The sequence below is a fragment of the Trichoderma gamsii genome (assembly GCF_001481775.2).
Source record: "Trichoderma gamsii strain T6085 chromosome Unknown Scaffold_4.2, whole genome shotgun sequence".
Classification (NCBI taxonomy): domain Eukaryota; kingdom Fungi; phylum Ascomycota; class Sordariomycetes; order Hypocreales; family Hypocreaceae; genus Trichoderma; species Trichoderma gamsii.
In genome coordinates, this window is record NW_020171341.1 from 1267982 (window position 1) to 1295722 (window position 27741).

Genomic DNA, 27741 nt, shown 5'->3' on the forward strand with positions numbered 1-27741 from the left:
GGTTCTCAATTTTGCTGTATGGACTGAGGGATAAGCAGACAACCTGTTTGGAATCCTGTCTAGTCTACGTAGTGTGAAACGATTCTGCAGGTTAGGTTGCATAGTACTGTTATCTTTGATACTTTTCGAGGCTGTTTATATCGATGTGAATGTGACATCTCTGTATAATAAGAGGGCGATATTTATGAACTGGGAGGCGTCATTACCAAAATCTCAGTGCATCTCAACTTGTGCTTGTGTGCTAGCTAGTATTTGCGTCTGCTAATGTCTGTTCTGTTCAAAGCTATCTAGCAAGCGTTTTAGCTTGCATACATTGATTGTCATCTCGACTGGCCCATTTCCTATACCATCAAGGAAGGTAGTAAAAAAGAGAACAAGTAGGAAAAACTCCGTGCTAAACAAGGTGTTAAAAAAAAATAGATATAAACAAACCCGCTCCATAAAACATGGGCTTTGTTTCCCTAATACATAGATGAAAGGAGAGATAAGAAAGAAAAGATACGGGTAGCTCGTTCGTTGGTCTACCTCATGAGAGAGAAATTATGTCTCTTTCCGTCTAATTCGTTTGGCTGTTTGGCTGCAAAGGTGTAAAAAACCGTGCTGTGTTTTGTGTTTCTGTTGTGTGTTGATGTATGTGTAGGGATGCGTAAATAGGTATATCTCTCAATCCAACTTAATTCCCCCATTGGCGCATGCCAATATCCCATCTCTTCCGTGCAGTACTTTCTGCATATCTCTTGCAGCGTCTCTCAGCTCTTCTCACCTGCGCCAGCCCCAGAAACCACCACCACCTGATCCGGGGGACGTAGCAGCGGTCGCGGCAACCTTGGCGTTGATCGAGCCTGGAGATACAGGGCCGTTGGGAGAGTCTCCTTGAGTTTGGGCCTGGGCTTGAAGCTGAGCTTGAGCATGGTTGTACATCTTCTTCATCGCTTCCAGCTGCTGCTTCGCTTCTTCCGCCTCTTGCTTCGCAATGGCCTGCACCGTCTTTGCCTGCGCAAGCTCCATCAACAGCGTATCGAGGTCGTTCTGAGACGACTTGCTCTCGTTTGACGCCAATGGTGTCGGGGGCATCGACGCCGGCAGCGGTGGCACCAGGTCGTTGCTTTGCATCACCGACGACTTTCGCCGGTCATATGTTGAGCCCTGAGAAGCCATCGACTTACTACGCCCGAGCTTAAACTCCCTCAGCCCAGCGGGTGGCTTGGGGGTCCACTCCGTTCCTGAATCGAGACTGCCCAGGCCCGGATCACTGGATGCTGGTCTGGCTCGTAAAGCCTGTATCTGCTTTTCCAGCCGCTGCTTGTCCTGGTGAAGGGTCCTGACGTGGCTGTGGCTTTCCCGGATTTGCTCTTTCAGAGACGACATTTCTTGGTCCAAGTCGTGTATCTGCCGGCTGAAAGTCTGGTTCTGCGACATGGCACTGGCCAGCTGGTCTTTGGCCTGTTGCAGCTCCATCTGCATTTCCGAGTTTGTGCCAGGTGCTGACGGCTGAGATTTGCTCTTGTCGCCATCGTCGCCGTCAGTTCCACTGCCGAAGCGGCTTTCCACTCTATCAAGCAGCTCTGACAAGTCCTCTGCGGATGGCGCATCTGATGTATCGGCCGAATCATCTTCATCAGCAGATGTCTCTGCTTCATCTTCCTTCTCCTCTTTCTCCTCCTTTTCGTCCTCTCCTTCTTCTTCATCTCCCTTTTCTTCTTCGCCAGTTTCAGTAGCCTCTTTAGAGCTCTTCAAACTCAAACTGTCCTCTCCACCTTTTTCTTCTTCTTCATCTCTTTCTTCATCATCATCATCATCTTCTTCTTCTTCTTCCTCCTCGTCCAACTCCTCGTCTGATTCCTCGTCAGCGAGGCTTGCTCTCTTCCTGAGCCCGTCCAAGAGGGATCGAACAGCTTTTCGGTCCTCTTCTCTCTCCTCCCGCTCGCGTTTCAGCTCGTTTGACAGCAACGCATGATTACGCTGCAGCTCGCTTAGCACGGTGAGGAGATCTTCAATCTGACCATGCAGATGTTTATCGTCTGTGTTTTTGCTGCTGCTGCTGGCGGCGACCTTGGGAGCTACCGGGGTTGATTCGCGGCTTGCAGAATCGTCCTCGACAGTGTTTGAAGAGTCTCTGGACACAGTAGTGGCATCTGTCGACGATGAACTCATGACACTGGCGGAGCTTGCCTCAACCGAGTTTAGGGTGGAGGCAAGGCTTTGTTTGGAGGTGCTGCGTCGCAACATGCTCAGTGGCCTTGATGGTGCACTAAAACCTGGAGCCAATCCTGAGGCTCTGGGGAATGCACCGGACGATGCCCAGATGCGACCTAGGAATCGGGCGGCGGCGGTTGCAATATCAGACGTGCGGGCGGTGTTGGCGGTCGCAACTAGAGATTCGCGGTATCCCTGCTCTAGCTGGGCGAGCTTCTCTCGAGTGACAATACTGGTGAGGCTGGCGAAATCTTGGACGAACTCGTCGGCGTTGTAGTGGTAACAATCCCATAAACCCCTGGACAAGAGGAGCTGCATCACGTCTTCAAGCTCAGTGCAGGACAGCAATCTGGCCTCGTTCCTCCGCATTAGTGATAGTGCGACGCGCATTAGTGTCTCAGGGGCACCTTCGGCGAAAATCACGTCGTAAATGCGGAATAGCATCGGCAGGGGGCAGGTGGTTGCAAAGAAACTGAGGAACCACTGCGAGACATAGGCCGTTTCTACTTGCAGATCTTCCAAGTGGCTCCACAGCGAGGGGAGATTGGCTCTCAAGAGCTCTCGGAATTGGTATATTCGCACATGGAGTCCCGAAAGGTCTGGCAGAAAGCAGCTTCTCAAATCATAGCGCTCCATGAGTCTATAGAAAAGCGGCAAAGGTCAGTATTACATGTGCAACATCATATCGGGTAGGATCGGGTCGGGTTGATTGAAGGGCCAGAGTCGTGTCACCATTGACTCTTTAAATTGAGAGCGGCAAAGGCAGCAGGGAGATGAGTAGGAGAGAACAGAGGAACACAAAGGGAAATAAAAAAAAATCCTTACCGAACCAAAATGCAGAATGCCTGCTTGTCAGGCATGTGCATCAACAGAGGGCCAACGAGAAATGCGAGGCCTTGACAGTATCCAATCTTGGTATCGTACAGACTGAACGTCTTCAACACTCGCCCAAGCATACGCTGGCCGTCTCCGTCTGGGTCGCGAAACATTTCAACGCCAGGAAAACTCCGGCCGAGATCCTTGCCAATAAGACCCTCATACGGGCTGGATTCGCCATTGAGTCGCTCGTACTGCTCCTCCAAGTCGTGGTCGCGAGAGCCAGACATGCTCTGCCACACCACGCCTCGCAGCGGCGGGGGGATTCCCTTGCGGATCTTGTTGGACAGCAGTGTGGGCAGCCGGGCCGCGGTCTGTTGGTAGTCCTTGACAAGAGCAGCGTAGAATTCGAGATCTGTCATCGGCGGCGGAGGCAGCATCGAGTATCGCAACGCGGCGGGCGTGGGCCCTCGAACCATTTTGCGGAGCATAGCCATTGATGGCGGGCGCGGCCTGTTTGGCGGAGGCTTCTCGACAAGCTGAACTTTGACGGTTTTTGGATTTGTCGCCAGCTTGGCGTTTTCCTGTTCTAAACGTGCCAGAAGCAGAGCGGTGGACTAGAATAAACAACAATCACAGTCAGCGAGGGGGCTTGCGACATGAATAATGAATGGCCTGCATATCTGTCAATGCACGTACGTTATCAGTCTCTTCGTCTTTGGTCTGTTCGTCTTCCGTTTTTTCAAGTTTTTCCCAGTTGACCTCCTCTGAATCTGAGCCATCACTATCGGCATCGTCATACTCTCCAAGTTCGTCATGGAGGCTACGGTTTGCCTCGGCGGAGGCAGACAAAGTGGCGGTCGGGGTTTGAGCGGCGTCTGGCACATCAGGGCTGGAGCTGGTGGGGTCCTCGATCGGCTCGCTGGTCGCTGGCAGCGCAGGCACCTCGGGGATATCGCTATTTCGAGCAGAGGCGGTTTCCAACGTCAGCGTTGGCGGCTCAGAGAGCCTTACGGTCACGAGTGAATCGCGGGTCGTCTTTGGGGTTACAACTTCGGCTTCGTCGATGGGCTTGGGGACTGTGTCGGCGGCGGCCATGACTGGCGTGGACGGCTCGCGGCCGCTCAGCTTCTCGCCCGCGTCCATTGCCATCGAGGAGGGCCCTCGTAGCCGGTTGACGAGAAGTGGATTTGGTAGGGTTTGGGTTTTGCCGTGTAGTGGACTCTCGACCCTCGACAGTTGGCGATCAGCTACTCGCAGTGCCGGGCAGGCTGTGTTGTTCCAGCGCCTTTGTCTCTTTGCTCAGGGGAAGCCTTGAGAGCTCGGAGACGGCCTTGCTCCTCCTTTCTGATGCTTCAAAGGACAGGCAAAGGCAGCAGACAACCGCAGAGGTGGTTCGATTCAATGCCTGTTATGCGAGAACCTAGTACCAGCAGCTATTTCGTACCAGTTAGCAGCAGCAGCAGCAGCAGCAGCAATCCGTCGGCAGGTCAGATGCAGCAACGGCACTAGAGACTCCGAATCTGCGCCGGCAGTGACAGTACCAGTAGCAGTAAGTATCGTTTGGCCGGGTCGGTTAGCGGTCTTCAGCATGCGTAATACGGTAAAGACTCTGGTGTTTCATCGAGGGGCTGCGGGCTGGTCGAGCCTAATCGGTGCCAGGAAAGGAGTTCGTTTTGACGCCGGGGGGGGGCCGTGACCTCTGGGGGGGGGTTATTTTTGGCACGGGTTTATTTTTTCCCTGGGAGGGAGAGAGAGCGAAACAAAAAGAGTCCAAAAGAGACGAGAGACTACAGACAAGAGTCGACAAGTGAAAAAAAAAAAAAGAAGAAAGAGAAAAACAAGCGTCGTGGGACAGGCCCGGACTGTGGGGAAGAGAAGCTGCCTGACGGATCGTAGTCTATGGATGTAATCAGAAGGTGCCAGATAGTGTGCCGAGAAGCTGTCGTGCAATTGACGGCGTAGCTGCTGGCCTTTGCCCTGTTCTCTGCGCCAAGTTGAGCTTCTGTCTTTTTTCTTGTTCCGGCGTCTGAATGGTCTCGGAAGCGCCGTCAAAGTCCAGTCAATTGGCCCAGCAGCAGAGAAAAATTGCAGCAGCAGACAGGCTCATCGTCGAGTTTCGGGTGCTGGGCCTGCCATGCAGATGGGGTCGCATCAGGTCAGTTTGGGTGTGCTATTGGACGCTAAATGTCCGGGCTGCCCAAGGTGCTAGCAGCGGCCGGACGTAGCGGGTACAGCGACTGGTGCTGTGGTCCGTGAGCAGCTCCAGGTTCCCAAGACTTCCCCGGCGCTTGTGGTGGTAGCCAGGGCGGGTCGGCGAACCCCTGACGCTATATCTTATGCTCCAAGCACTACACGTCTTCTGTCAGTCAGTACGGAATCAGGAATACAGCGGTGGTGAGTGTGAGTGGGCGCGACTTTGGCCACTGGCTGGGCTCAATCAATGCATCTTCCTTCTGTAATCATCGCTAGCGCTATGCAGCGCCCATTTGGCGATGACCACATTCCGTACAGAGTTGGTCGCGGTATAAGATTTAATATACAGTAAGCATCAACAGACGTCATGCTTCTCAGCGCTCAGCTTCCTGTATTAGCAACTCTCAGCTTGGACCCTGCGTCTGAACTCGTTTGTGGTTCTCTTCTTTGTTTGTTTGTTTCCTTCATCCTTAAACATCAGAACGGTGTCTTTCAACAGTCCTTTTTTTTATCTGACCTCCTGGTAAGGTTTTCAACTTCCACCACGAGCAACTGTCAACATCGACCCCCACGCATCTCAAAACATTAACCTATGTGTACAGATCCCGTCAATGCACCGTATACCATCTGATAGTCTTACTAATATATAAAGCCCAGAACTATTCCATGTAATTCGTCCATTTTCCTCAGCAAATCTTCTGCTCTTCACCAAATACAGCCCATAAAATTGCTGCTCAACAGAGGTCCAGCACAATAACCGCCGGCGCTCTCGAAAGGGAAGATCCGCCCCACACGGAACGACCAGGGTGGGTCCTTGCCACCTCCTGTGGCGCGAGCTGGTGGGAGCAACTGAGCTCCAGCCACCAGCCACCGCGTGAGAGCGCCGCCAGGAGACGCCTTTTGCCCAGACGGGTAGGCCAAAGGCGTTGGTGGCAGTTTAGAGTGACAGCCAACAATTTCGTGGCAGCGGCTTGCCGTAGCAAATCAGAGGATGCTGTGGCTCAATCTTTGGCCCTACTCAGGCTGTTGTGCTACTTCAAGTGAAATAAAATGCCCTCCATGATGCCCCTCCATAATGGCCCTCATTGTCAGGCAGCAGGACGACTTGGGCTTTTCATTCGCTGCATGGAGACCGGCAGGTTTCCCCGGGTTGCCAACTCACGCATGCTGTACAGCACTTTATAGGTCGCTAGTGAACATGATCCATCAGCTTTCACGACCCAGGCGAAAGGGCAGAACCGGCAGCGAACACGATGATAGCCCAATAGATTCAGTGAAAACACCAATAGCACCTACTAGCAGCACAAGCGCACATCAAGAATCGCCACCGTGAAAACTAATTCCGCGTCCAGTTCACCGTACGCCGGGCATCGAGAACGGACACTTACCTAGCAGCTATTGCGGAACAGACGAGGTTTTTTCCCCTCTCTTCTCTCATGCATCATCACACCGCTATTCTTTCAGCCAGAAGCTAAGACCGCTAGCATAGCGCTTCTGCAACAGGGGTCAGAAGCAAGCTTCATCGCTGCATCAAGTGGATGGTGCCGTTCTCCAAAAATCGAGTACGCCATGTACTCGCAAGTTGTTACTGGTACTACTGCCAGGTAGCGATATCATCACGAAGTACAGGTATACCAACGACAAAATGCATGGAGCTAAAACAGGCCACTTCTGCATTGTTTTCTTGGAAGGGCAAAGATAAACAAACGCGGTTCGATCCTCTAGCCGAACGCTCCATATTCCGTCCGGCTCTCGGCTAGGTAGCAACGCTTCTAGCTTGGGTCTAGGTGGTGACTTGGACGTCGCGGAATACCTACACAGCTGGGATTTTGGAACAGCCAGTTCAGAGGTTGTTATAGCCTGATTCTAGATCAGCTGCTGAGTATCATGGCAACAATTTGCTCTTCCATAGCATCGTCATATTTGCAGATGCTGCCCCCCACGGCCATGGAGTTTACATGTACTTTTAAGTGGGACTCACAGCAAGTCTCGCTCGGTAAACTTACCCTGCTTACCTACCTACCAAATAATGACATTCTCGGCTTGCAATTACTTGTAGTAGATGTTGGATAGCTATAGGTTTGAGCTCTTGGACTACTAGTATACTACGCATAGCTCACGAAACGACGAGAGAACACCTTCAATTGCAATTGATCATCTCAGCGTTCATTCTCTGAAGATACATATACAGCATCAAGCGGCATGAAGATCGCCCAATAAAGGTACCTGAGCCATGTCTTCCTTTTGATAACATCAATGTTGCCCGAAGTTGAGGTATCCGAATATAGACGCTCTGGCCTGTCCGCTAATCAACATCGTATCATTACCATCATTAGTATACGTGTCTAATACGCTATAGTGTAGGACTTGCCTACGTATGCCCTCAAATAAGAGAGGCTGGGGGCTGGTACTGGTACTGCCAACTCGGCACCAATGCCGATAACTTCAGGCGAATGGCCAGGATGGTAAAAACATGCTAAACACTCATTAGTACGCAATAGTCTCTACTCTAGAGTAAGTAGTCGTTGGCTTATCTAATTTTCGCTAGGAGAACCAGCCGAAAAGCCACAGGCAAGACTATACGCTGGAGATGGCTTCTCCTGATCTCTTGTGATCAAGAGCAGCGGATATTGTCTGCAGCGGATCATATAATACAATGAGGACAGGGAGGTACTTGAGGAGTTGCAGTTCTGTTTTTTTGAATCTCCCTAGTACTCTAATTCCTTACAACTTGCAGATTTCTGGCATTCCTAATGTTGATACAGAGCATCACAAAATTGTATGCTGTTTACGGTGGTTTGAAAATCTAGGACGATGATGTAAGGCTGCTGCGTACCTAATGGATACATCCGTCTACTACAGTCTACTTCCCCCAGACGCCAAACAGGAGATATTGCAGCAAGTAAATTCAGGCTGCGTGGCCTGAACTCGATGCAATGACGGTGTTTGGTGGCATTGTCCTTACGTCAGCCGCATTGCCATGCACCTGAACGCAGATGCCGGCTTCACGGCGCGTCTCGAGCAATCCCTCGCTCCTTCAATTCTATCTCCATACAACCTTGGCCAGAAAATTCATCCCCCTCCATCGGGTGAGAGCACAGCTTAGACCATTGCATCTCTCACTTCATCTCTCCATCTCCATCCCAGACACATACGCTAAATCCTACCAAAATATCAGTATATACTAGGCCTAGTACAAAATGAAAAGCATCACAAAACAAGAGATGGCATCCGAGTCTCTCCAGCAGCACCGGCGATTCCTAGCGGCCGTACTAAATACTTCGCGCGAACCGCTGGATGCCGAAGAGAACGCGCTGGCAAAGGCCAAGTTCTACCGCATCATTGATCTCTACAGTAAAAGGAAGCGTGACCGCTCCAAGTATAACCGCCATCTGCTGATCCGCTACACTTATGAATACGCCCTCTCCGAGGAGTCGCGAATCCACTTCTTGCAGACCTTCTTCCAGGCGCTGGAGCTCTCGATTGACGGTCAAGGCCGGGTTAATCTGAGCGATAAGGAGCAGGCTAATGGACTCTGGCTGAAGATCTCTGCCTTTGCAGACTTCTTGGTGGATAACTTTTACCTACCGCGTGCGACATTGTTTTGTTCTTTCCTTCAATTCGTCCTGACACTCCTACCTACCCATGCACGCATATATGTTCATACTACTACGATATATGTTACACACGCGCAATCATGTGCATACCTATATACGCTGCTTGTATATACCGTCACTAACATGTAGTGTCTCTCTTGTTAGTCAAGGCCGCTGCGAGACGGGCACCCCTGCCGAGTCTGACGTCGCAGCCCGCCGTGCCGGATCTCATCACAGATCCTCGTGAGGATTGCCTGATCCGAGATCGCCATCGCTGTATCATCACGCAGGCATTTGACTTCGATGAAGCAGTAACACGACACAAAGAACACGCCAATGACGCCTTGGACGACGAGGGGAAGTCACTGTTCGGCGGCAACCATTTCCTCCACCTGGAGGCCGCGCCGGTTCTTCCCCACTCTCTCGCCGAGATTGGATCAAGCCCCTCTGAAGAGGTAAGGCTTCAATTATGGGCTCGTTCTTACATACGGGGAACAGTCTACAGACGCTGGGTGAGAAACAAGGCTGAATAAGGCATTCGAGAAACAGAGTCACACCAAGAAACTCACGCTGGCGATTCTCAACATTTTCGACCATGGCATTCAAGATTTAATCAACGAGTGCGTTGGCACGCCGCGGAATGCCATGACGCTCACCAAAAATTACCATCACATGTTTGCCGAATTCGAAATCTACTTTACGCGGCTTGATGGGCCAACCTATTCGCCGCACACGTACAGGATCGAGGCGTTTGTCCCTTTAGCTATGAGAAAAGAACTTCCCGCCACTCGAACATTGCGTACAGTAGCAAACGGCAAACCGATTGCCCTACCGGAGCCTCGATTTCTAGCTCTTCGTCGCGCCCTCGCTCACGTACTTTACCGTTCTTCGGCGGGCACTTATATCGACGAATTGCTTACAAAGCTCAAGGAAAAGCCCACCGAGGAGAATAGATCGACGGAGCTGGGCCTCTTTGCGCAGCTGAGATTAGATGGGTGGTGTCCCTCTTCTACCACTACTACTGCTAATTCTACTGCTGCTGCTAATACTATTGCTGCTGCTAGTACTACTGCTGCTGATACTGCTGCTGATACCGCTGCTGATACCGCTGCTGATACCGCTGCTGATACCGCTGCTGATACCGCTGCCGATACTGCTATTAATGCCGCTGCTGATGGTGATGACGGACTCCAATGAGATGGGGATCGTTGAGATGTTTTGAGAGATCAGCCTTACTAATACTCTCATTTAGTGATTCGCTATAAATGCATTCTTTAATCAACTTTGGATATCTTTACTAGAATCGTATAGTTACAGATCAAGGGCAACTCTGGGTATAAGTAAATTTTTGGGTATTTGTAATAAAGGAGATTCGGTACGAAGCAATTGACAAAAGTTCAGGCATGTTAATGAACTAAGTGAATACCAATGGTCGTCATAATTTCGAGGACAAATGACAACTCGCGAGCCTAACTCTTAAGACGACCATTTATCTTTCGCAAACTGCTCTTCTCCTTATAGAAAAGATTCTTTATTGCCGAGTATCAACTTCCATATTCTCGTCATGGAACTGCAAGTGGCAGGAATTGAAACTTGCAAAAAAAAAAGCTTTTTGAACTGCCGTCCTTGTACACTTCGAAGGTACTACGTAGGTAGGTAAATCTATGTCTTTCTTCGATATTATCGACTCGTCTGAACAAGAAATTGTGATATATAGGTAAAGTCGATGTTAGAGGCTCCAAGATCTGACTTAAGTCTACTGCTGAAAAGACTTGGCATTCTTACAGATTTCCAAAGCTACTTGAACTTGCAGATCCGGAGCGGCAATTCGTGGATGAGGCAGAATAGGTAGGCTTTAGTGATGCTCAACGATAGCAATTGATTCAATGCCGTCACCAATATATGTGTTCTGGATCTTGCTTTAGTCCTCGGCATTCGTGTCAACCTGCGCCCCATATTCCATGCTCCATTCCAACCATAGCAGAGTCATGAGCGCTGAGACTATTGCGAATAAACAATCAAGCTACAAGCACTAAGCGCCTGGCATCAGCCCGCAACGGCTTATCACAGCGCTGGAATCTAACTGCAAGCTACCTAGTCCTCTTGCGCAGAGACCAGCTTCGCATCGAGCCGGCGATCTCTTTCGGCAGAGCGCAGAGAGTCTTGGTCACGACACCTCGAGAGACCGAAAGGATTGGCACTGCATACAATCAAATGTTACTGGTAGCAAAAAGGATTCGCCCCATCAGCCAGACTAAGCTCAAGCCAGACCTGATAAGCCAAGGACTAACTCAAGCCACAGCATCGAAAATCCAAAGAACAACAGGTATATGCGTGTAGCTCGAATAGCGCCTTCTCAGCAGCGTCTGCCCGAAACGACTCCTCCAATGGACGGCACTTGTCTGGCATGTGGGAGCCCACCTCGACCGTGTCATGCGTCCTTTGTGTGTGTGGCTGGATCCAGCCTGTGCCGCCTTCTTGTTGGCCGGCGCTGGCTGCACGGCATTTGGGGCCAGACCAGACCAGAGCCAGAGCCAGAGCACAGAAAATCAATCAGCAGAGCCAAGGGTTGCATTGCTCCAATCAAGCAGCCAGGTCGCTGCAAAGGCAAATGCAGGGACTTTTGTGCCACCCCAGAAAACGGCAATGCGCTGCTGATCTCATGATTCCCAGAGCAGTGCTGCTGCTGCTGCTGCTAATCTCATGCACGTACCGTCCATGCAGCGTCATGCAAACGCGCATAGGCAGAGAGAGCAGCAACGACTTGTCTTGGATCTCGACGAGATGGCGCTTTCAGACAAGAGAGGGAGACAATCGAACCAGATGCCTGGCCCGCAGCGGAAATGGATCAGCGACTCCATTACCGCCCAAGTCTTGGGAATCCCGTGGCGGCCCTCCCTTGGCGGGTCAGACTAAAGAAACGGTCAGGCTGGACGAGAAAAAAAAAAGAAGGTAAAAAAAAAAGTAAAACTTACCCAGAGCCAAACCGTGACCGATGATACGGAGCAAGCAATGCAACGCCACTAGTACCGGCACGAGGCCAAAAGCACGACAACCGATGGTTTGATGTCATTGCAAAATTCGACGTTCTGGCTTCCGGCTCGCACAGACAGCACTGCGGCTCTCCCGCGCATCTTCCTTGCTTGTTGCCAGTGTGTCTTGCATTCTGCTGCTGTTGCTGATGCTGATGCTGATGCTGATGCTAACGCTGAGATGGGTCAAAACCATGGATGATCAACCTCTAGCGAGAGGGCCTTGATGGGAATCAGCGCCGCACAGAAGCTGGAGCTTGGACAGATGGAGCTTGTCTTAGTGGCTTTGGCCGTCCCGACCGCTACGGGCTAGCTACAAGCAGCTGGGGAAGACCCCTGTCGGCCGCTATCCAGCTCGTTATTGCAGGCCTGCTGAGCCCTCTTGCGCTCCGCTGTGGGCTAAAGCTCCCAGCCAGTAGACGATCGTACTAGAAGGAGCAACAGCTGCCCTGCCCGTCCTGCTCTCGCGATCCCTCCTCTTTCGCCTCTTCTTTTTTGCCTTCTTCTTTCCTCTTCACCCCGACTCGTAAAGGCGAGAGCCGCTTGTCGCCTCCTCTCTCGACCCTCCGCCTTTTCTTCCTTCTAGTCCTAATGGCGTGTCCGGCCAAGCTGTGCTGACAGTGACGGGTCTCCCAGCCGCAACTTCGTCCGGCATATCTAGGTTTAGACAAGGACTCAGCTCAGGCAGGCCCCGAAGATGTCCTCCATAGCCCCGCGTCGCCCTCGACCGGCTCCCCCTCGCCGCGTTTCTGGTCGGCATGATAGCATCTCGCCGTCTACTGTCACGCCGCTTCGGCCATTCCCCGCCCATCGAGCCCATGCCACGGCAGATTTTACAGAAGCAGACGACGACGATGAGGACGAAGATGACGGCTTCGATCACAACAACAACAACAACAACAGTAATAATAACAATACTACGAATGACTCGGGCCGTTTCGAAGAAAGCAACAACAACAATAGCAACAGTAACAGCAACAGCAATGGCACCAACAATACTCGTCGCCGTCGTGCTTACACGACTGATATGCCTCCAGAAGGAATTCGGGGGCAAGCCGAAGAAGACGATGATGACGATGGGGAGGGAGAACGCCAGCCTCGGAGACGCAACACTCTGCCTATTGTTCCACTCTTCTCCTCCTCGCACCTCGGTATGATATTCAGGCTCACCTCCTAACAATGAGCCTTCAACAAGTATACCCAAGGCCGAGTAGCTGACTTATACGCCCGCTTTCTTTTCTCTTCTCTAGATGCTCTTCCAGTCTATAGCTTGACTCATGCTATCCGAATCATCGTGAGCTCTCGTACTGAGACGACGCTTACTTGGGACCAGCTGCGGTCCCCCCAGGTCTCTCAATTCCTTGTCAAGCCGATGCAGCAGCAGATTCGAAGCCAGCACTTCTCCCGAGCCACGATTTACGCCCTCATGGCAAACTGTCTCCAGTTCACCAAGGAAGGCCAGCTGTATGCTGCCAATGCTGGAACCAGCAACACAAGAGCCAAGGTCTGTGAGCTGTTAGCCCTGAAGATGCTCAAAGAGTACTCCACTCGCGAGCTGATTGATGCATTGGCCTACGACTTTTATCCTCTCCAAGGCTTGCCAGGAGCACAACCACCTCCTATGACGGCTGGCAGTTCTAGCAGCAAGTCTAAAAACAACCCCTTTGTAGCGTCGCGAACATCGACTCTGGAGGTTGCCATTCGGGCCTCGGCCAAGCATTTCCTTGCCCATCCCGTTGTGGTCCAGCAGCTTGAGGCTATCTGGAATGGTGCCATTTCTTTCTACTCTTCTGCCGATAGCTTGCACCGGGAGTCGCCTTCAAGTCCCTATTCTCGCTACAATAGTCAGCCCAAAGTTGATGATAGGACTCCTCTCTTGGGCTCTCTGCCTCCAAAGCCGGGAACCTTTGCCGTCCCCTCTGGCAGGAGAACTGTGATGTTGTACGATCCCAGACAGGCATCCTTACTGAAGCTTTCTCGTCTCCGTGTGCCGCGATATAGATCTTTCTTGTCTACACTGTCCCTTGGTGTCTTGATTGGGCTCTTCTTGGCCGTCTTGGCTAAACGATCTGCACAAATTACTGGCTTAGAACTGGTCTTTTGGTTCTGGAGTGCCGGTTTCATGCTCGATGAGCTCGTGGGCTTCAACGAACAGGGCTTTGCCCTGTATCTCATGAGCTTTTGGAACATCTTTGACTTGGGCATCCTGGTGCTGCTTATTGCTTATTACTGTATGCGTGTCTATGGCGTCTTCCTCGCCGACCCCCATCACTGGAACGCAATGGCCTTTGACGTGTTGGCTGCAAATGCCATCCTGTTGCTGCCTCGCATATTCAGCGTCCTGGACCACTACCAGTACTTTTCTCAGCTACTGATTGCGTTCCGGCTGATGGCTGTTGACTTGGCAGCCGTGTGTATTTTGATTCTTATTGTGTGTAGCGGCTTCTTTGTCTTTTTCACTTCTTCTACCACCTCTAGTAATGGTGCCGAGGTTGCCTACAAGATATTCCAGATTCTCATGGGCTTCACGCCCGCCGCTTGGGATGTGTATGGCCCCCCTTTTCCTCCCTTTCTTTTGATTGCGGCCTAAAAAGCCGGAGTGTTTCCAAAACTAACGTCAAATAGATGGCCATCGTATAATTGGCTTGCGCGAGCATTACTATGCTTTTTCCTCATCATTTGTCACTTCTTGATTGTGTATGTTTCTGGACTCCAGCAACAAGATTGAGCCTTGCTGATTATTTTACCTAGGACAATTCTCATCACCGTTTTGACAAACTCCTTCATGGCCATTGCGTCCAATGCCAACGAAGAGCATCAGTATGCATCAATGACTCTATGAATCTTCGAAAGCGCCCGTTACTGACGCTGTTTCCCTTAGGTTTCTCTTTGCCGTCAACACCATCTCCATGGTAAAAAACGACGCATTATTTTCCTACATTGCACCTAGCAACATCTTTGCGTGGCTACTCATGCCTCTGCGTTACTGCATGCCCCTTCGCCATTTTGTCTTGCTCAATCGCATAATCATCAAGGTAACCCACTGCCCACTGCTGTTCTGTATCTACTTGTACGAAAGATTCTGGCTGGCGCCGTCTATGTATGAGCCTACAGATCTGGTCGAAAACCCAGGAAGAAGTCGGACTAGGGCGATTTCTTTTGGGGATATGGCCAATAGGACGACCATCTTCAGCCCAAGCATGCGAGTACGCGAAGAATCGGTGGCGGGATATCAAAAGGATAGGGCTCTTGACGAGCTATTTCTGCGCATGCCTGATGCTACAAAAGCACAGAGACGGCACGAGAGACGCAAGACCAAAACTGCGATCCGTAATTGGATGGATCGCAATGATCAGGATGCAGGGGGTTCCAATTGGCCACCATCGGACAGTAGGGCTGTGCCCGAATGGCAGAGAAGGATGAGCATGGGTTGGGATCTGCGCTCAAACTCCAGACAGGTATCCGATATCAGATCCATCGTCAGCGATCCGGCGGATCTGGCGTCCAATGCAGGAGGAGCTTCTTACGGGGGCTACCGCATGATGATGGATCCTCGCTTCGCCCACCTGACACCCGAGTATAAAGACCACACCGACGCCGATGGAGATGATGAGCTGGTCACAAACGATGAATATGAAGACGAAAACGGCACAAATACAGAAACTCGCGGTGTAAGGAGAGTGAATGCTCTTGCCAGTGAGACAGACGACTATTTTACAACGACTCCTACAGGGCCACAGTCGGCCGCCATAACTTCGTCTCACAGCTCGTCGGACAAGGGAAACTCTTCCAATAAGCCTAGGCGACGCGCAATAGGACACAATCGCACGCTGTCCACGAATACCATACTTTTCAATCCTGGTGAAATGGACCATCCGCCCGAAAGCTCTGCATCAGCTTCGCCACCCAAAAGAGTAGCCCCTACAATAAGCCGAGGCGGAAATGCTGGAGAGACGTCTAGTGGCGTACGCAGCCCCCCTAGCCGGCGGATGTTTTCTCCGCCAACCTTCATCACTCGCTCTACTATGCCTTCACAGGGACTCGCGAGCACTAGCGGCTTGAACAAATCGGCTGTCATGGGCCTTGATCCAAGGAACCGCGATCGTGGTGTTAGAAGGCTGTCGTCAGCCGACCTAAGCATTTTGTCCGACAACACGAACCTTCCTTTTGCCGGAGACATTAACGCTGGCTTGGCAGGCAGTTTCCAGACGCAGATGGCCCTGGCTTTCATGAAAGATAGCCGGTTACGAGACGTGGGAGGAGTTGATACGGCAGATCGCGATAGGATGGGAAGGCTGGTTCTTGCTCGGATGAAGACTCTGGAAGAAAGCTTTGCAGACGTCGTCAAAGAGATGCGTGAAATGAAGAGCGGCTCTACGGCGCCGACAACGAGACGAAATTCATCAGGCGAAGAGCTGAGGATAGGATCTCCTCGTGATGCTGCTAGATCAGACCGACCAAAGAGTCGCAGGGGGGGCACATCAACTCCAAAGAGGCCGGCTAACAAGCGACCTGTTAGTCGACGGAGTATGAAGGAAAGCAAGCTTGGATTGACGACGACGACGACAACGATGGGAGATGTTAAGGGCAAAGGAAAATTTGTCGCTTACTCGACAGAAGAAGAAGGCGAAGGGGCGGGTGACTCCTTTTTGGACAAGACAAGCTCCCTGTAGCACTCTCCAGTGACCATTTCTTTTTATTTCTCTCATTTCCTTTCATGTCAGGCCTGTTCACTCCGACATCTTTGGTTTTTGAAGAAGTTGGGAGGGACAGCCAAGAGCATCCACCGGCGTCGGAGGAGAGCGTTTGATAGCATTTTGTGTTCAGTTTTGCGCATGAGGTTCAAGATATCCTATTTTCTGTGGACGAGAGGTGTGGTGTTGGAAAAGGGGGGGTTCAGTTCTTGTCACGGCTGACAAGATGAAGTTGCGGCTCAGCGGGATGGCGCTGGAGAAGCCAACGTGCCCATGTTTTGGCTTTGTTTTACTTCCTTTTTTTGTTAAATCGCTTTCCAAGTGCGATTTAGCTCGAGCTCAATGACAACAGTTTTTATATGACGGTTGACGTCAAAGATGACTACATATATATATATATATACATATATACAAATATCAAGTGAAACAGCACAGCTGGCTGATGTGTTTTACAAAAGCTCCAAGGCTACAACACGAAACAGGGATGCAATAAGGAGTATGAACTGAGAAATTAATGGATCGTCCATACATCCATCATCTCATAGGCTGGGCACAGTTACTCCTGAGAGCCCTGGCAATGGCTTCCGCAAATGGTTCTGGAGGCAGCTTTGAAGCCTTGACAGGATCGTAAAGCGTGATCCAGACGGTGCCCCTGATCTCCTTGTGCTCTCCCACTCCATTTGGAAATCCGAGGTCTTCCAGGTAGCGGTAGATGGCGCTCTTGAGCCGCCTCTGCGTCATCACCCGAACCACCGTCGATGCCGCCCCAGCGCTCGTCACCATAATCCAGAGCGGCTCCTCGCGCGATTTTCGCAGATACTTTTCGCGCCTCGCCGCGGCCAGCGGGTGGCCCCTGGGATCGAAAAAGCGCAGGTCATGCGGATGGACAATGTGCCGCGGACTGAAAGCCACCACAGCGTTGTACGCCTTTGTTGCGTTTTGGATGGCCGGGCCGGCGGTGAAGCGGCGAGCGGCGCCATTGTCGGGCTCGATGTTGTGCTTGACGAAAAAGGCGGCGGTTTCGGGGGTGGTGCAGAGGGTGCCGGTTGGGCGGATGAATTTCTTGGCTTCTTCGGGGATGAAGCGCCGGATGGTGTCTCTGAGGAGGAGCTTTTGCTTTTGCTTTGGCTTCTGCTGGATGAAGGGGGATTTCTGGGTGGGTTTTGATGTTTGACGAGGGGGGTGGATTGTAGAGGAGGCGAAGGAGCGGGTGTTTGAGGAAGAGGGGGAGAGCTGTTGTCTGAGGACGAGTGGCCTTAGATGTTGAGATGTTGATTTCATGGTTGGTGGAGTTTTTGATATCGCATGAGAAATGCAATGTTATGTGTTTCTTTTCTCCTTGGTTTCTGTACAATCGTTGGAAATATGTTTGTATCCTATATATAATAAAACAAAAAAAAAGGAATGACTTGATTATGGGTCCTTGTTTGTGAATGCTCTAGCGTTCTTGGTCAACCGATTGTATGTGAAAGTTGGTGATGAGCTTCAAAAAGAGTTCGCGGGTGCTTATGTAAGCCAACTAGTGTAAACACAAACTACATATCGGTTAGTGGACTCGTTCAAGTTCCACCTCTGTATGCACTTGGCATACCTTGATCCACATGTAAGATCTAAATATGGGAAATGACTGAATGCCTTTCGGGGCAAAGACAAGTACTGAAAACGGGTGGCATATTCGCAGTACCTAATCTTCAAAGAGTCAGCGTTTGAATCCATGTATTTGGCTTGTCTTATGTCTACGATACCTAGACATGAAGTATGAATCGGCCATTGCAGGACTGCACCACTATTTCAAACCCAGCTGAGAAGATACCTATATACCCGGAAATGAAAAGAGCCAAAAGTAGAATAGCTGCACACTTCAGCATTCGCATCAATGGCCGGTAGATGCAACAGCTCTTTTCCCACGTAGCGGCTGATAGATGGTCTTCAACCTTTCCTTTTTGGCTGTTGATAATGGCGATTGGCCGTCATTATCCTTCGCCCTAATATTAGCTCCATGCTTAACAAGCAGCTTAACAATAGCCTCATGCTTTTCAACAACGGCCATAGATAATGGTGTTCGGCCGTACTTATCCCTCGCCTCAATATCAGCTCCTTTCTCAATGAGCAGCCGAACAGTTGCCTCATGCCCTCCCTCAACGGCCCTGGATAATGGTGTGTGGCCCTTGTTACCTTTTGCGTCGATATCAGCTCCTTTCTCAACTAGCAGCTGGACCATTGCCTCATGCCCTCTTTCAGCAGCATTTGATAATGGTGTTTGGCCTGTAAATTTATCCTTCGCCTCAATATAGGCTCCTTTCTCAACTAGTAGTTTAACAGCTGCCTCATGTCCTACTTTAGCAGCACATAACAATGGTGTTTGTTCGCTATATTCAGCCTTCACGTCAATGTCAGCTCCATTCTCAATTAGTATTTTCATAATTGCTGTATCTCCGTAATCAGCAGCTACTAACAATGGAGTTGTATAACTGTGAATTTCCTCCGTCTCGAACCTAGCTCCATTTTCAATTAGTAGTTTAACAACTGTCTCATGCCCTCCAGCGACAGCCCAGTAAAGGGGCGTCTGGCCAGATAGATCTTCTGCTTCAATACTAGCTGAATTATCAATAAGCAACTTGGCAATAGCATGGAGGCCAAAGAATGATGCTATCATAAGGTCCGTAGCCTTGAGTTTAGGCTTCGGGATCCGGAGAAAGTGGTCTGATTGGCAGAAGAAAATATAGCTGCTTGATTTGGGACTGCAAATCCTCAGCGTTGCAGGTATAATATAATCGTCATCAGTAATCTGAGCTTCGCGGAAATGATCATCCCACCAGTTTATCGCGTAGTCAAAAAACGGTGTATTAAGCCCATTCTCTTCTGCAGCCAGATCAACCTCAGAATCAAGAAAGTCTAGATAGCGAATGCAAAGCTTGGCCAGAACATCATGTGCCTGGCGGGTGGTCATAGAGTGATGCCATGTTCGTCCTAATATTGTACGAGACGCTGAATCAGCGAGGAGGGATTCGCGGGCAGTCTGGTGAAGGAAATAAACCCTGCCTTGGTGGATTGAGATGAAGAGCCCGCACCACGATCTCAGACGCGATTTAAAGTCACTTTCATCCTCCAAATCGAGACTATCCAGAGCCTTTGTTATGTCTTCTGTAGCTGTATCATCTATGCTCATTGCGACGTTCATTTCCGAGAGTGTCAGTGGTCGTCTGGCAGCCAAGATAACGCCCAAGGCCTTCCGAACAACGGGCTCTTGTCCTTCTTTGCACCTATTGAGTATTCGCTCATACGCATCATTGATATTTCTTGGGAGCCTTTGAATTAAGGACTTGGGTCCTTTCAGTGTATGTGTAAAATCTCCTTGCTGTATGTGATCAAATATCAGGTGCACCCACAGGTAGGTGCGGTGCGGAATCTCTCGTAATTTTTCCTCCAGGCAGTTCCTTATTTTGGACGATAGTGGTAGCTGGTTGACCCGATGTTGGATAACAGAATCGACCTCTTGACTAATGACCTCCGACTCTTCTTCGCCGGGAATAAGGATATGTGGGAAGTTGCTAAATAGACCATGGAATTTGGAGATGATTTGCTGATATGGACGGCATGTGAGGAGAACTTTTGACTTGCTTGACTGATGCCGGTGAAATAGGCTCTCCAAATATTTGATCAAGCTCGTCAATTCCGATTCGCCACACTCATCAAGAGCATCAGACTAAAATTACAGACCCTGCTTCGGGATCTTTGAGAACGCTCTGCAGAATCTCCCAAAGGATGTTTGTAGCATTGATCAGTTTTTCCCCATTTCCGTCGTATTGCGGTATGGCATGTTTAGCAATTAAAGACGGCTTTGAGAGAAGAGCTGATGAAGCAATGCGCAAAGCGCTTGGCGACAAGTGTTTTGATCCTGGTCTTTGAAGAAGAAGTAGCAAATACTGGTACAAGTTGCTGATTGCGGTAAGCCATGGTCAATGAGATATTTGGCCAAGACTGATTTCCCGCAGCCGGGATCCGCTGTGATGAGGAGAGGCCCAGATTCAACTTGTTTCAACCACTTTTGGAAGTGCTTATGCTGTAACAGCCACAGACATGTGCCTTCAACCCTTTCTTCGACTTGGTCTTTGTACCATTCATACGTTGCATCATTGCTGCTGCTAAGGCGGAATAGTTGATGAATTTTCTGCTCTTTTTCAGATAGTCTTTGTTTGACTTGATCTTTGTGAATCCGAAGTTGCTCTTTTGCAATATCTCGAGATTCTTCAGTAAGTTTGTGAATGCCTAGAGAGGCAAAGTTAATAAATACACAGGACCCTAGCGCAGAGTGACCTCAGGGCTTGCCAGATAAAACATCACTAATCTTCTCCTCAGCCTCAATCTTATTTGGAGCTATCTGGAGGAGGAGGTCTCTCGCGTATGCTGCAGCTGCCATTGCTGCATAACCCTGCCACTTCTTGTTCTTGTGCGAATCTGAATAATCACAGATGCCGCGAATAACCAGACAGGGAAAGTGGTTCATCAACCCAGCAGCTTCCATTTCGAAACAAAGAACGTCCCTTTTTGCTACAAGCCGATCTCGAATTGCAGCATCCTTCATCAGGGTATTTGCTGAGGCAATAAGGCCATAATGGATCATCACAACATCATCGCCATCTTCTTCTTCTCGTTCTTGCCGCTCCACAAGATGTGACGGATCATCGCCACAAGATATTGCACAGGCACTCTCGTCATTCGAAGGATGGACGAATTGCGACTGGTAGAGTCTATCAGTAGCCGCTTCAGGTCGCTTATAGCCTCTCTTTCGTAGTCGTTGATGGATGCTCAATGCGCTGTCAATGGCTTGTTCCAGTTGGTTCCCGTTAAACTCGTGCTGTGCCATAAGGCCACTAACAGCTGCTCGCAGCAGCGTTGGTGTCTGGTTCAGGAATCCAGTCTCGTGGAACTCCTGGTTTTGAATAGCCTTGCCAAAGTCATATTGGATGATTCCGCTGTGCCCACTTTTGACACCCACAACAACATCACCAAGTCGAATATCGTGCTTCTTGCTGGGAGCACCGCCACCGATGCCAACCATGAGACCAATCCTAATGTTTGGAAAACTATGCAGCATGTCTCTTGCCACGCTCGCTGCGGAAGATAATCCGTATTCGCCATTAGGCAGGACCGCAATAACAACATTATGCGTTCCAATCCTGCCCAGCGTGTAATTATTGTTATCATGAACAGATACTTGCTTGGGCCCATCATGCCTCTCGTGCAGGAATGCCTGAGCGGCAACGTATTCAGTCGTTATGGCGCAGATCCACCCGACGCTATAATTGTTTGGATCAGACATGGTTGCGCAGCGTTAATCATATGTCTCCAATCAAGAACCTGAGCTGTAACTTTCATAAACAATGCTGAATTATGGGCAGCTTGAATTTGGCCAGCAGCTGTCTCTGGAGCAGAACTGATAATTAACTCCCTGGATATACCTGATGTATATTGGGCATCGGGGCGATTCCCCGCTCCCGACCTAAGACAGCAAGTCAGCAAATACGCACCAATCAATGCGTGACTTGTTCAATACAATTTTGCCAGCTCGCTGCGTCCATTGAGCGAGTCTTCTGCTTGGCTTGCATCCAGGCTCCCTCATCATGTTTGCTATCTAAATTCGCAAAATCCTTAGGAATTGGTACTCCCATACGCATCCCCAAACTTAGACAAATAGTATGTAGAAAGTCTTGTGGCTAATCACCCCAATTATGTAGCATTCATAGTGGACTAAAGATTTAATGATCCCTGCGTAGAATCTCTCGTTCTAAAAGAAAGCAGCTACTTACATCGCTTCCTACCGTGTAATTCATAATTCGTAGGGGATCACATAACAACCGAAACAAAGCCGAAGTAGTCTACATTCTTTTCACACTTGATGAGTATTTTGTTAGCAATGTGTACCAGTGCCTGGATGGCATCATGATACAATCCTACAACAAGATAAATAAGTTCCGTATGGTTCTCACCAACTATAATAAAAGATCCAGTACCTGGACAGAGCACCAGTGAGTCTGCTTATGTAACCCAACCATTACGCGGATAACGCAGATCAAGTTTGTAAATTTTCGCTAGTGGGCCTCTATTTTTGCCTTTGCACGCCTCTTAACGCCACTCGATACTTTTGCATCGGGCAGTTGGGCAGGCAGGTATACAGAATTCCATGTTCCGGAACTGGCTGACATTTCTTTGTTATCTCCGACTCCTTGATGCCAAATCTTCTTTTCGCCCCTTTCAGCAATATTATTCCAAGCTTCTGGACTCAGCCACAGCTGGCTGTTACTGTGGTACGCCCTTTGGCATACGTAAACGTAAATGCAGAGCATATACATGCACCAGCCAATACACCCATTACATTGAATGACTCAAAGAAAATTATCCATGTCCCTTACTACTATAGTATTTTACATCATAATATTGTGTCTACTAGTGGAAACTAGTGGCAGATACTACTAGTAGAATATACATCTAAGTATCTTGACCAACTGCACCATGTAGGACTGGTACCTGGATGGCTGAGCTTATCCCAGTTCTACTCCGTAGATGCAGCCTTTACTGCAAGAAATGTTGAGAAAATCGATATTATTATTAAATACCCTTGCCTGCCTCATAGCATGTTACTTTAAAATAGAAATAGGGTTATTATACCATTTCCTTTCGAGTCGATGAATCATGAGCTGACGCCGTCTGACTACCTTACCTATGATAGTGACTCGCATCACGTGACATTGAGTCACCATGCCGCATAGAGTTGCGACGACTGCGCCTGAAAGCTAATATTTTGCCCCTACATAAGAATCTGAGAGGCTGCCGACTTTTTGACCTCTTGCATCCCCTGGTCACCGACACTCCAGATTTCTCGAGCCAACAGTCAAGATGCCCAAGAACAAGGGAAAAGTACGTTTTCACATCTACCTGGGCCGCCGAAGAAGACAAGCACAAGAGGAATAAAAAAACAACCGTAAAAAAACAAGGAGCGGGAAGCTGAATTAGATCAAATTCAACCCCTCCCCCGCCATTTTTTTGTGTTGGCCTTTTTCTTCCTCTTCTGCCTCCGATGCGGCAGCCGGCAGCTTCTCATAATATTGAGACGTTGCTTTTTCTGAGATCCCTTCGGCTAACATCTACTCTTCTTTGCGCAAAAATAGGGCGGCAAGAACCGCAGACGAGGAACCAAGGAGAACGATGACCAGCGCCGAGAGCTGACCTTCAAGGAGGACGGCCAGGAGTACGCCCAGGTCGTGAAGATGCTGGGTAACGGCCGGCTCGAGGCCATGTGCTTTGACGGCAGCAAGCGACTTGCCAACGTACGTTTAGTTTCTCCTGCCGAGAAGAACAAACATCCCCTCTTCTATTCCAATCACCAGATAAGCTGATCATGTCCACCCACAGATCCGTGGAAAGATGCGCAAGAAGGTCTGGATCAACCAGGGCGACATCATCCTCCTCTCCCTCCGAGACTTCCAGGACGGCAAGGGCGACGTCATCCTCAAGTACACCTCCGACGAGGCCCGTAACCTGAAGAACTTGGGCGAGCTCCCCGAAAACGCCAAGATCAACGAGACCGACTCCTACGGCCAGGACGGCGACGACAACGCCGGCTTCGAGTTCGGCGCCGACGAGTCCGAGTCTGACGAGTCCAGTGACGAGAAGAAGGAGCTTGACATTGACGACATTTGAGCGCCCCGTCCCCGCTCGCTGGGTCTGACGGAGGGATCAAAACATGTCGAGAGAAATGGACCATTTCGCCTTATACCCTCTTGCCTCTCACTACATCAATTTTCGCAAAACTCTCCCCATTTATGCTCTTTTCCCTTTTACCGTGCGCTCCATATTGAAGGAAAAAAGGAGAAAATGAAAAGGAAGCAAGGAGCCACCCAGTATTGTGCGCACCCTTTGGGGAGGATTTCGCACAGCTGTCTTCTCTCTCAAACCCTTCTGGATCGCAGCCCAAAAGATGGAGGGCACAAGGCAGGAAAATCTTCAGAGCCTGCAAATGTTCTCTTTATTCTTTTGGACTTTTGCCTTGTTTCGCACCTTTTTTTGCTGCTGTTGCTCGCTGGGTCCCACGACAGTTTTTCTTCTCGAGGGCGGAGGTTCTTAGATGGCCGCGGTGGGAGAGACGGCGCGGCTCGTCACTGGGTGTTTTTAAGTCGTTTCACACGTTCATGTTTTTGCCATCTTGATACAAGAATTGCTTACACTGTAAACTTTGTCCGCTTTTTATATAGCAATGACCACTTAAAAAACTCATCTTGCGTGCACTCTTTTTTATGCTGTGTGGCTGTTCTCTTCACTCATTTCTTTCCCGATACTTTTTATGCAATCTTTAGTTTTTTTTTTCTCCCCTACACTCCTCTCCTAATTTCCTCCGCCTATTGTTCAAGGCAGAGAAATTTCCCCAGTAACGTATCTTTATGCTACAAATAACTTGAAGCAAATCAATCTATCGAATAATGACATCAAAAATTCCTTCTCCCAAGCATACAACTCCATGACTCCTGTAACATGGGCCTCCACTCACTCATCCCACCTCCTTCACTCAGAAAAATATACAACAGCAAAACCACCTTCCATCGTATTTCTCTCTCATTCTCTGTAGCCTTGAGGTTTTTGACTAACCCTACTCCGTGGTAGCCGCGAATTGCAAGGATCTCGTTGAAGTTTTTATAAGCCAGATGACTTAGCGTGTGCCTCGTATAATTGAAGCCCTGTGAATTGGGGTCTTCATTTCTCCCCTTGCCCCCTTTACCCTTCCCTGGGTAGCCACAACAATCATGGTGCCTGGTGGCGTAGATATCTCTTCATCATCTTCTCCTTTGATATTGATTTCTTTACCAATCATCTTCCTCTTCCTCTTCATCGTCTATAAGAAAAGCCAAAATTAGTACACAAAATCATTCCCCATCGACAATAAAGAGCAAAAAAGTAGAAACTTACCGCTCTTGCTAGCCTTATCCTTAATCTTCTGTAAAGCTGCTGCTAGAGCATTTGGCACACCTCCTGGTCCAGCAGGGGCAGCAGCAGCTCCCGCGCCTGAACCAGAAGCTCCACCAACAGACGCTCCACTGCGGTCGTTGATCTTGGTCCTATCCACCTTCTTGAGAGCACCGATACCGCCTGCTCCCCGAATATCTCCCAGTAGAGACGCCCGTCCACCTTCTGCCTTGGGAAGAGCAGCTGAAGGGGCGCCAGACGAGTAGCCAGAGTCTCGATTTGGCATCGCCGCCGGCGGCGGAGGAGGAGGAGGAGGTGGGACACCTGCTGCAGATGGAAATGGAGGTGGCGGTGGAGGAGGAGGAGGAGCTCCAGCTCCTGGGATCGGAGGGGGGCCAGGCGGCGGCGGCGGAGGAGGGGCGGCGCTGGTTACGGGCATAGGAGGAGGTGGTGGTGGAGGTGCCGGCGGAGCGCTGCCAGCTCCAGGAATCGGCGGAGGACCAGGTGGAGGGGGTGGTGGAGGACTGGCAACTCCCGGCGATGGCAACGGCGGCGGAGGCGGAACTGCTGGTGGAGCACTGACCGTGGGCAACGGAGGAGGCAACGACGGCGCTTTTGGTGACGGCAGAGCTGGAGGCGGAGGAGGAGCTGGGATGCTGTTTGCTACCGGTAGAGGAGGAGGCGGCGGCGCATGATTTGCCGCTGGTGGAGGCGGGACTGGCCGAGCACTTGGCGGCGGCAAAGGAGGAGCGCTCGCGGTCGGCACCTTTGGAGGCAGAGGAGGAGGAGCAGCGGCAGGAATCGATATGCCGGCATCGCTGCCCCGTGGAGGTGGTGGAGGAGGAACTGGTCCACGGCTTGGTGGAGGGGGCGCAGAAATGCGTTGGCCTGTGAAGGGCGGCGGAACATTGAACTTGTGGTCGTCGGACTCGAGAGGAGTCTTGGCAGGTCGCGGAGGAGGAGGAGGGATAGACGAGGTAGCACCAGGTATTATTGATAATACGGACGACTTCTTCTTGTCGGCGGCTTGGTTCGCAAACTTGCCTGCGTCGGGCAGGGGAGGCGGGGCATTGAATCTCGGCCGGGGAGGAGACGGTGCTCTCGGTGGGCTGGCATCTCTGGTGACCTGGCCACCCGATCGCCGAGGGGCTGGAGGCGGAGGAGGTCCTGATCTCTTGGCAGAAGGGGAGCTGTTCAGGGCAGCAGCGGCTGCCGCGGCGGCGGGTGGAGGTGGAGGCGGTGCCCTCACGGTTCTTGATTCGAGGCCGTTGGTCGAAGGTGAAGGCAGGGCGGGCGGTGGTGGTGGCGGCGCTGCCTCATTGGCTAGCTTGGCTTGCTCTTCACGGAGAAAGTCGACAATGAATTCTTGGTTGTCCTTAATAAAGTCATCATTCAAGCCCTTGTCGGCAAGATCCTGGCCGAAATGCTCTCGCCAGAGGGGGTCGAAGGCGTCCAGCAAGGCAAATTCGGAGCCCTTGTTATCGTTCAAGCTAACTGAGGAGCCAGAGTTGTGGGAAAACCCCGACAAATTGGAAGTTGCGGTGTCCGGTATCATAGATACGGTCGAGTGTCGGTGAAAGATGTTGCCCAACAGGCTGTGCTTCTGGCCTCCTGACGCCTGGTTAGATCCGCCAAATGGAGCGGCTCTCGTGGCTCGGCTCGCGTTCTTTTCTCGCTCGTCCATCTTCCTCTTGAACTGTTTGGCTTCCTTCTCGTCGACAAAACTGAGCGCAGCGAGGCATTCCTCTAATTCGAAGGTGTGGAAAAAGGTTCGGTCTTGGTTATAGCTCCACGTATCGAAGATTTCTTGATCCCAGATGACCCCGCGGTTGGATGGCTGTTATGAATACACCAAAAGCTGTTAACACGTTGACTTCTTCTCTCGCTTCTCTCCATATCGATCACTTGCTTCCCACGGGCCTTGTTTCCGAACAAAGCCAGCAGTAGAGTAAGCTGAGAAAAAGTGATTCAAAGGGGGTCACACATACCGAAATGTCCACCAATTTGAGCCAGTAGGTGTTGCCGACCAGATCGTTGGCCAGCACAATGGCGCCCTGCAGGCCCGTGTAGGTCCATTTCGAGCGATTGGGATACGCAACGTAGAGCTTGGCGACGGCAACAGCCTGGATTTTGTTGGACTGCTTGGGCACGAAGCGCTTGACGGTATCCTTGTCGTCGTCGTTGAGGATAGAGGGCATGTTTGCGGCGGTGGAGGCCGCTCGGGAGCGGTCGCTGGGCCAAAGGCGCGGCGGC

The 27741-nt window shown here is 50.5% G+C and overlaps 9 protein-coding genes across 9 annotated transcripts; 3 read left to right on the forward strand and 6 right to left on the reverse strand.

Moving 5' to 3' along the window:
• Positions 1-759: 759 nt before the first annotated feature.
• TGAM01_v201842 (GTPase-activating protein GYP5) lies at positions 760-4605 on the reverse strand (the record flags this gene model as incomplete). Its single annotated transcript, XM_018808293.2, has 4 exons — positions 760-2836; positions 3022-3629; positions 3712-4283; positions 4443-4605. The coding sequence occupies 4 exons, from the start codon at positions 4603-4605 to the stop codon at positions 760-762; spliced, it is 3420 nt and encodes a 1139-aa protein (XP_018658451.2).
• A 3803-nt stretch (positions 4606-8408) lies between these two features.
• On the forward strand, positions 8409-10001 carry TGAM01_v201843 (hypothetical protein; the record flags this gene model as incomplete). The annotated part of the gene is made up of 3 exons (XM_018808294.2): positions 8409-8799; positions 8970-9259; positions 9354-10001. 3 exons carry the CDS (start codon positions 8409-8411, stop codon positions 9999-10001), a joined length of 1329 nt encoding a protein of 442 aa, XP_018658452.2.
• A 2532-nt stretch (positions 10002-12533) lies between these two features.
• TGAM01_v201844 (hypothetical protein) lies at positions 12534-16509 on the forward strand (the record flags this gene model as incomplete). Its single annotated transcript, XM_024548860.1, has 5 exons — positions 12534-12987; positions 13087-14383; positions 14462-14533; positions 14588-14656; positions 14718-16509. 5 exons carry the CDS (start codon positions 12534-12536, stop codon positions 16507-16509), a joined length of 3684 nt encoding a protein of 1227 aa, XP_024406471.1.
• Positions 16510-17064: 555 nt separating this feature from the next.
• Positions 17065-17811, reverse strand: TGAM01_v201845 (hypothetical protein; the record flags this gene model as incomplete). The annotated part of the gene is made up of 1 exon (XM_018808296.1): positions 17065-17811. One exon carries the CDS (start codon positions 17809-17811, stop codon positions 17065-17067), a length of 747 nt encoding a protein of 248 aa, XP_018658454.1.
• A 170-nt stretch (positions 17812-17981) lies between these two features.
• Positions 17982-18133, reverse strand: TGAM01_v201846 (hypothetical protein; the record flags this gene model as incomplete). The annotated part of the gene is made up of 2 exons (XM_024548861.1): positions 17982-18065; positions 18122-18133. 2 exons carry the CDS (start codon positions 18131-18133, stop codon positions 17982-17984), a joined length of 96 nt encoding a protein of 31 aa, XP_024406472.1.
• A 270-nt stretch (positions 18134-18403) lies between these two features.
• Positions 18404-19699, reverse strand: TGAM01_v201847 (ankyrin repeat domain-containing protein; the record flags this gene model as incomplete). The annotated part of the gene is made up of 1 exon (XM_018808297.1): positions 18404-19699. The coding sequence occupies one exon, from the start codon at positions 19697-19699 to the stop codon at positions 18404-18406; it is 1296 nt and encodes a 431-aa protein (XP_018658455.1).
• A 1149-nt stretch (positions 19700-20848) lies between these two features.
• Positions 20849-21853, reverse strand: TGAM01_v201848 (hypothetical protein; the record flags this gene model as incomplete). Its single annotated transcript, XM_018808298.1, has 1 exon — positions 20849-21853. One exon carries the CDS (start codon positions 21851-21853, stop codon positions 20849-20851), a length of 1005 nt encoding a protein of 334 aa, XP_018658456.1.
• A 1574-nt stretch (positions 21854-23427) lies between these two features.
• Positions 23428-24231, forward strand: TGAM01_v201849 (translation initiation factor 1A; the record flags this gene model as incomplete). Its single annotated transcript, XM_018808299.1, has 3 exons — positions 23428-23448; positions 23700-23858; positions 23944-24231. The coding sequence occupies 3 exons, from the start codon at positions 23428-23430 to the stop codon at positions 24229-24231; spliced, it is 468 nt and encodes a 155-aa protein (XP_018658457.1).
• A 1154-nt stretch (positions 24232-25385) lies between these two features.
• TGAM01_v201850 (wiskott-Aldrich syndrome protein) lies at positions 25386-27686 on the reverse strand (the record flags this gene model as incomplete). The annotated part of the gene is made up of 3 exons (XM_018808300.1): positions 25386-25417; positions 25492-27325; positions 27477-27686. 3 exons carry the CDS (start codon positions 27684-27686, stop codon positions 25386-25388), a joined length of 2076 nt encoding a protein of 691 aa, XP_018658458.1.
• Positions 27687-27741: the final 55 nt, after the last annotated feature.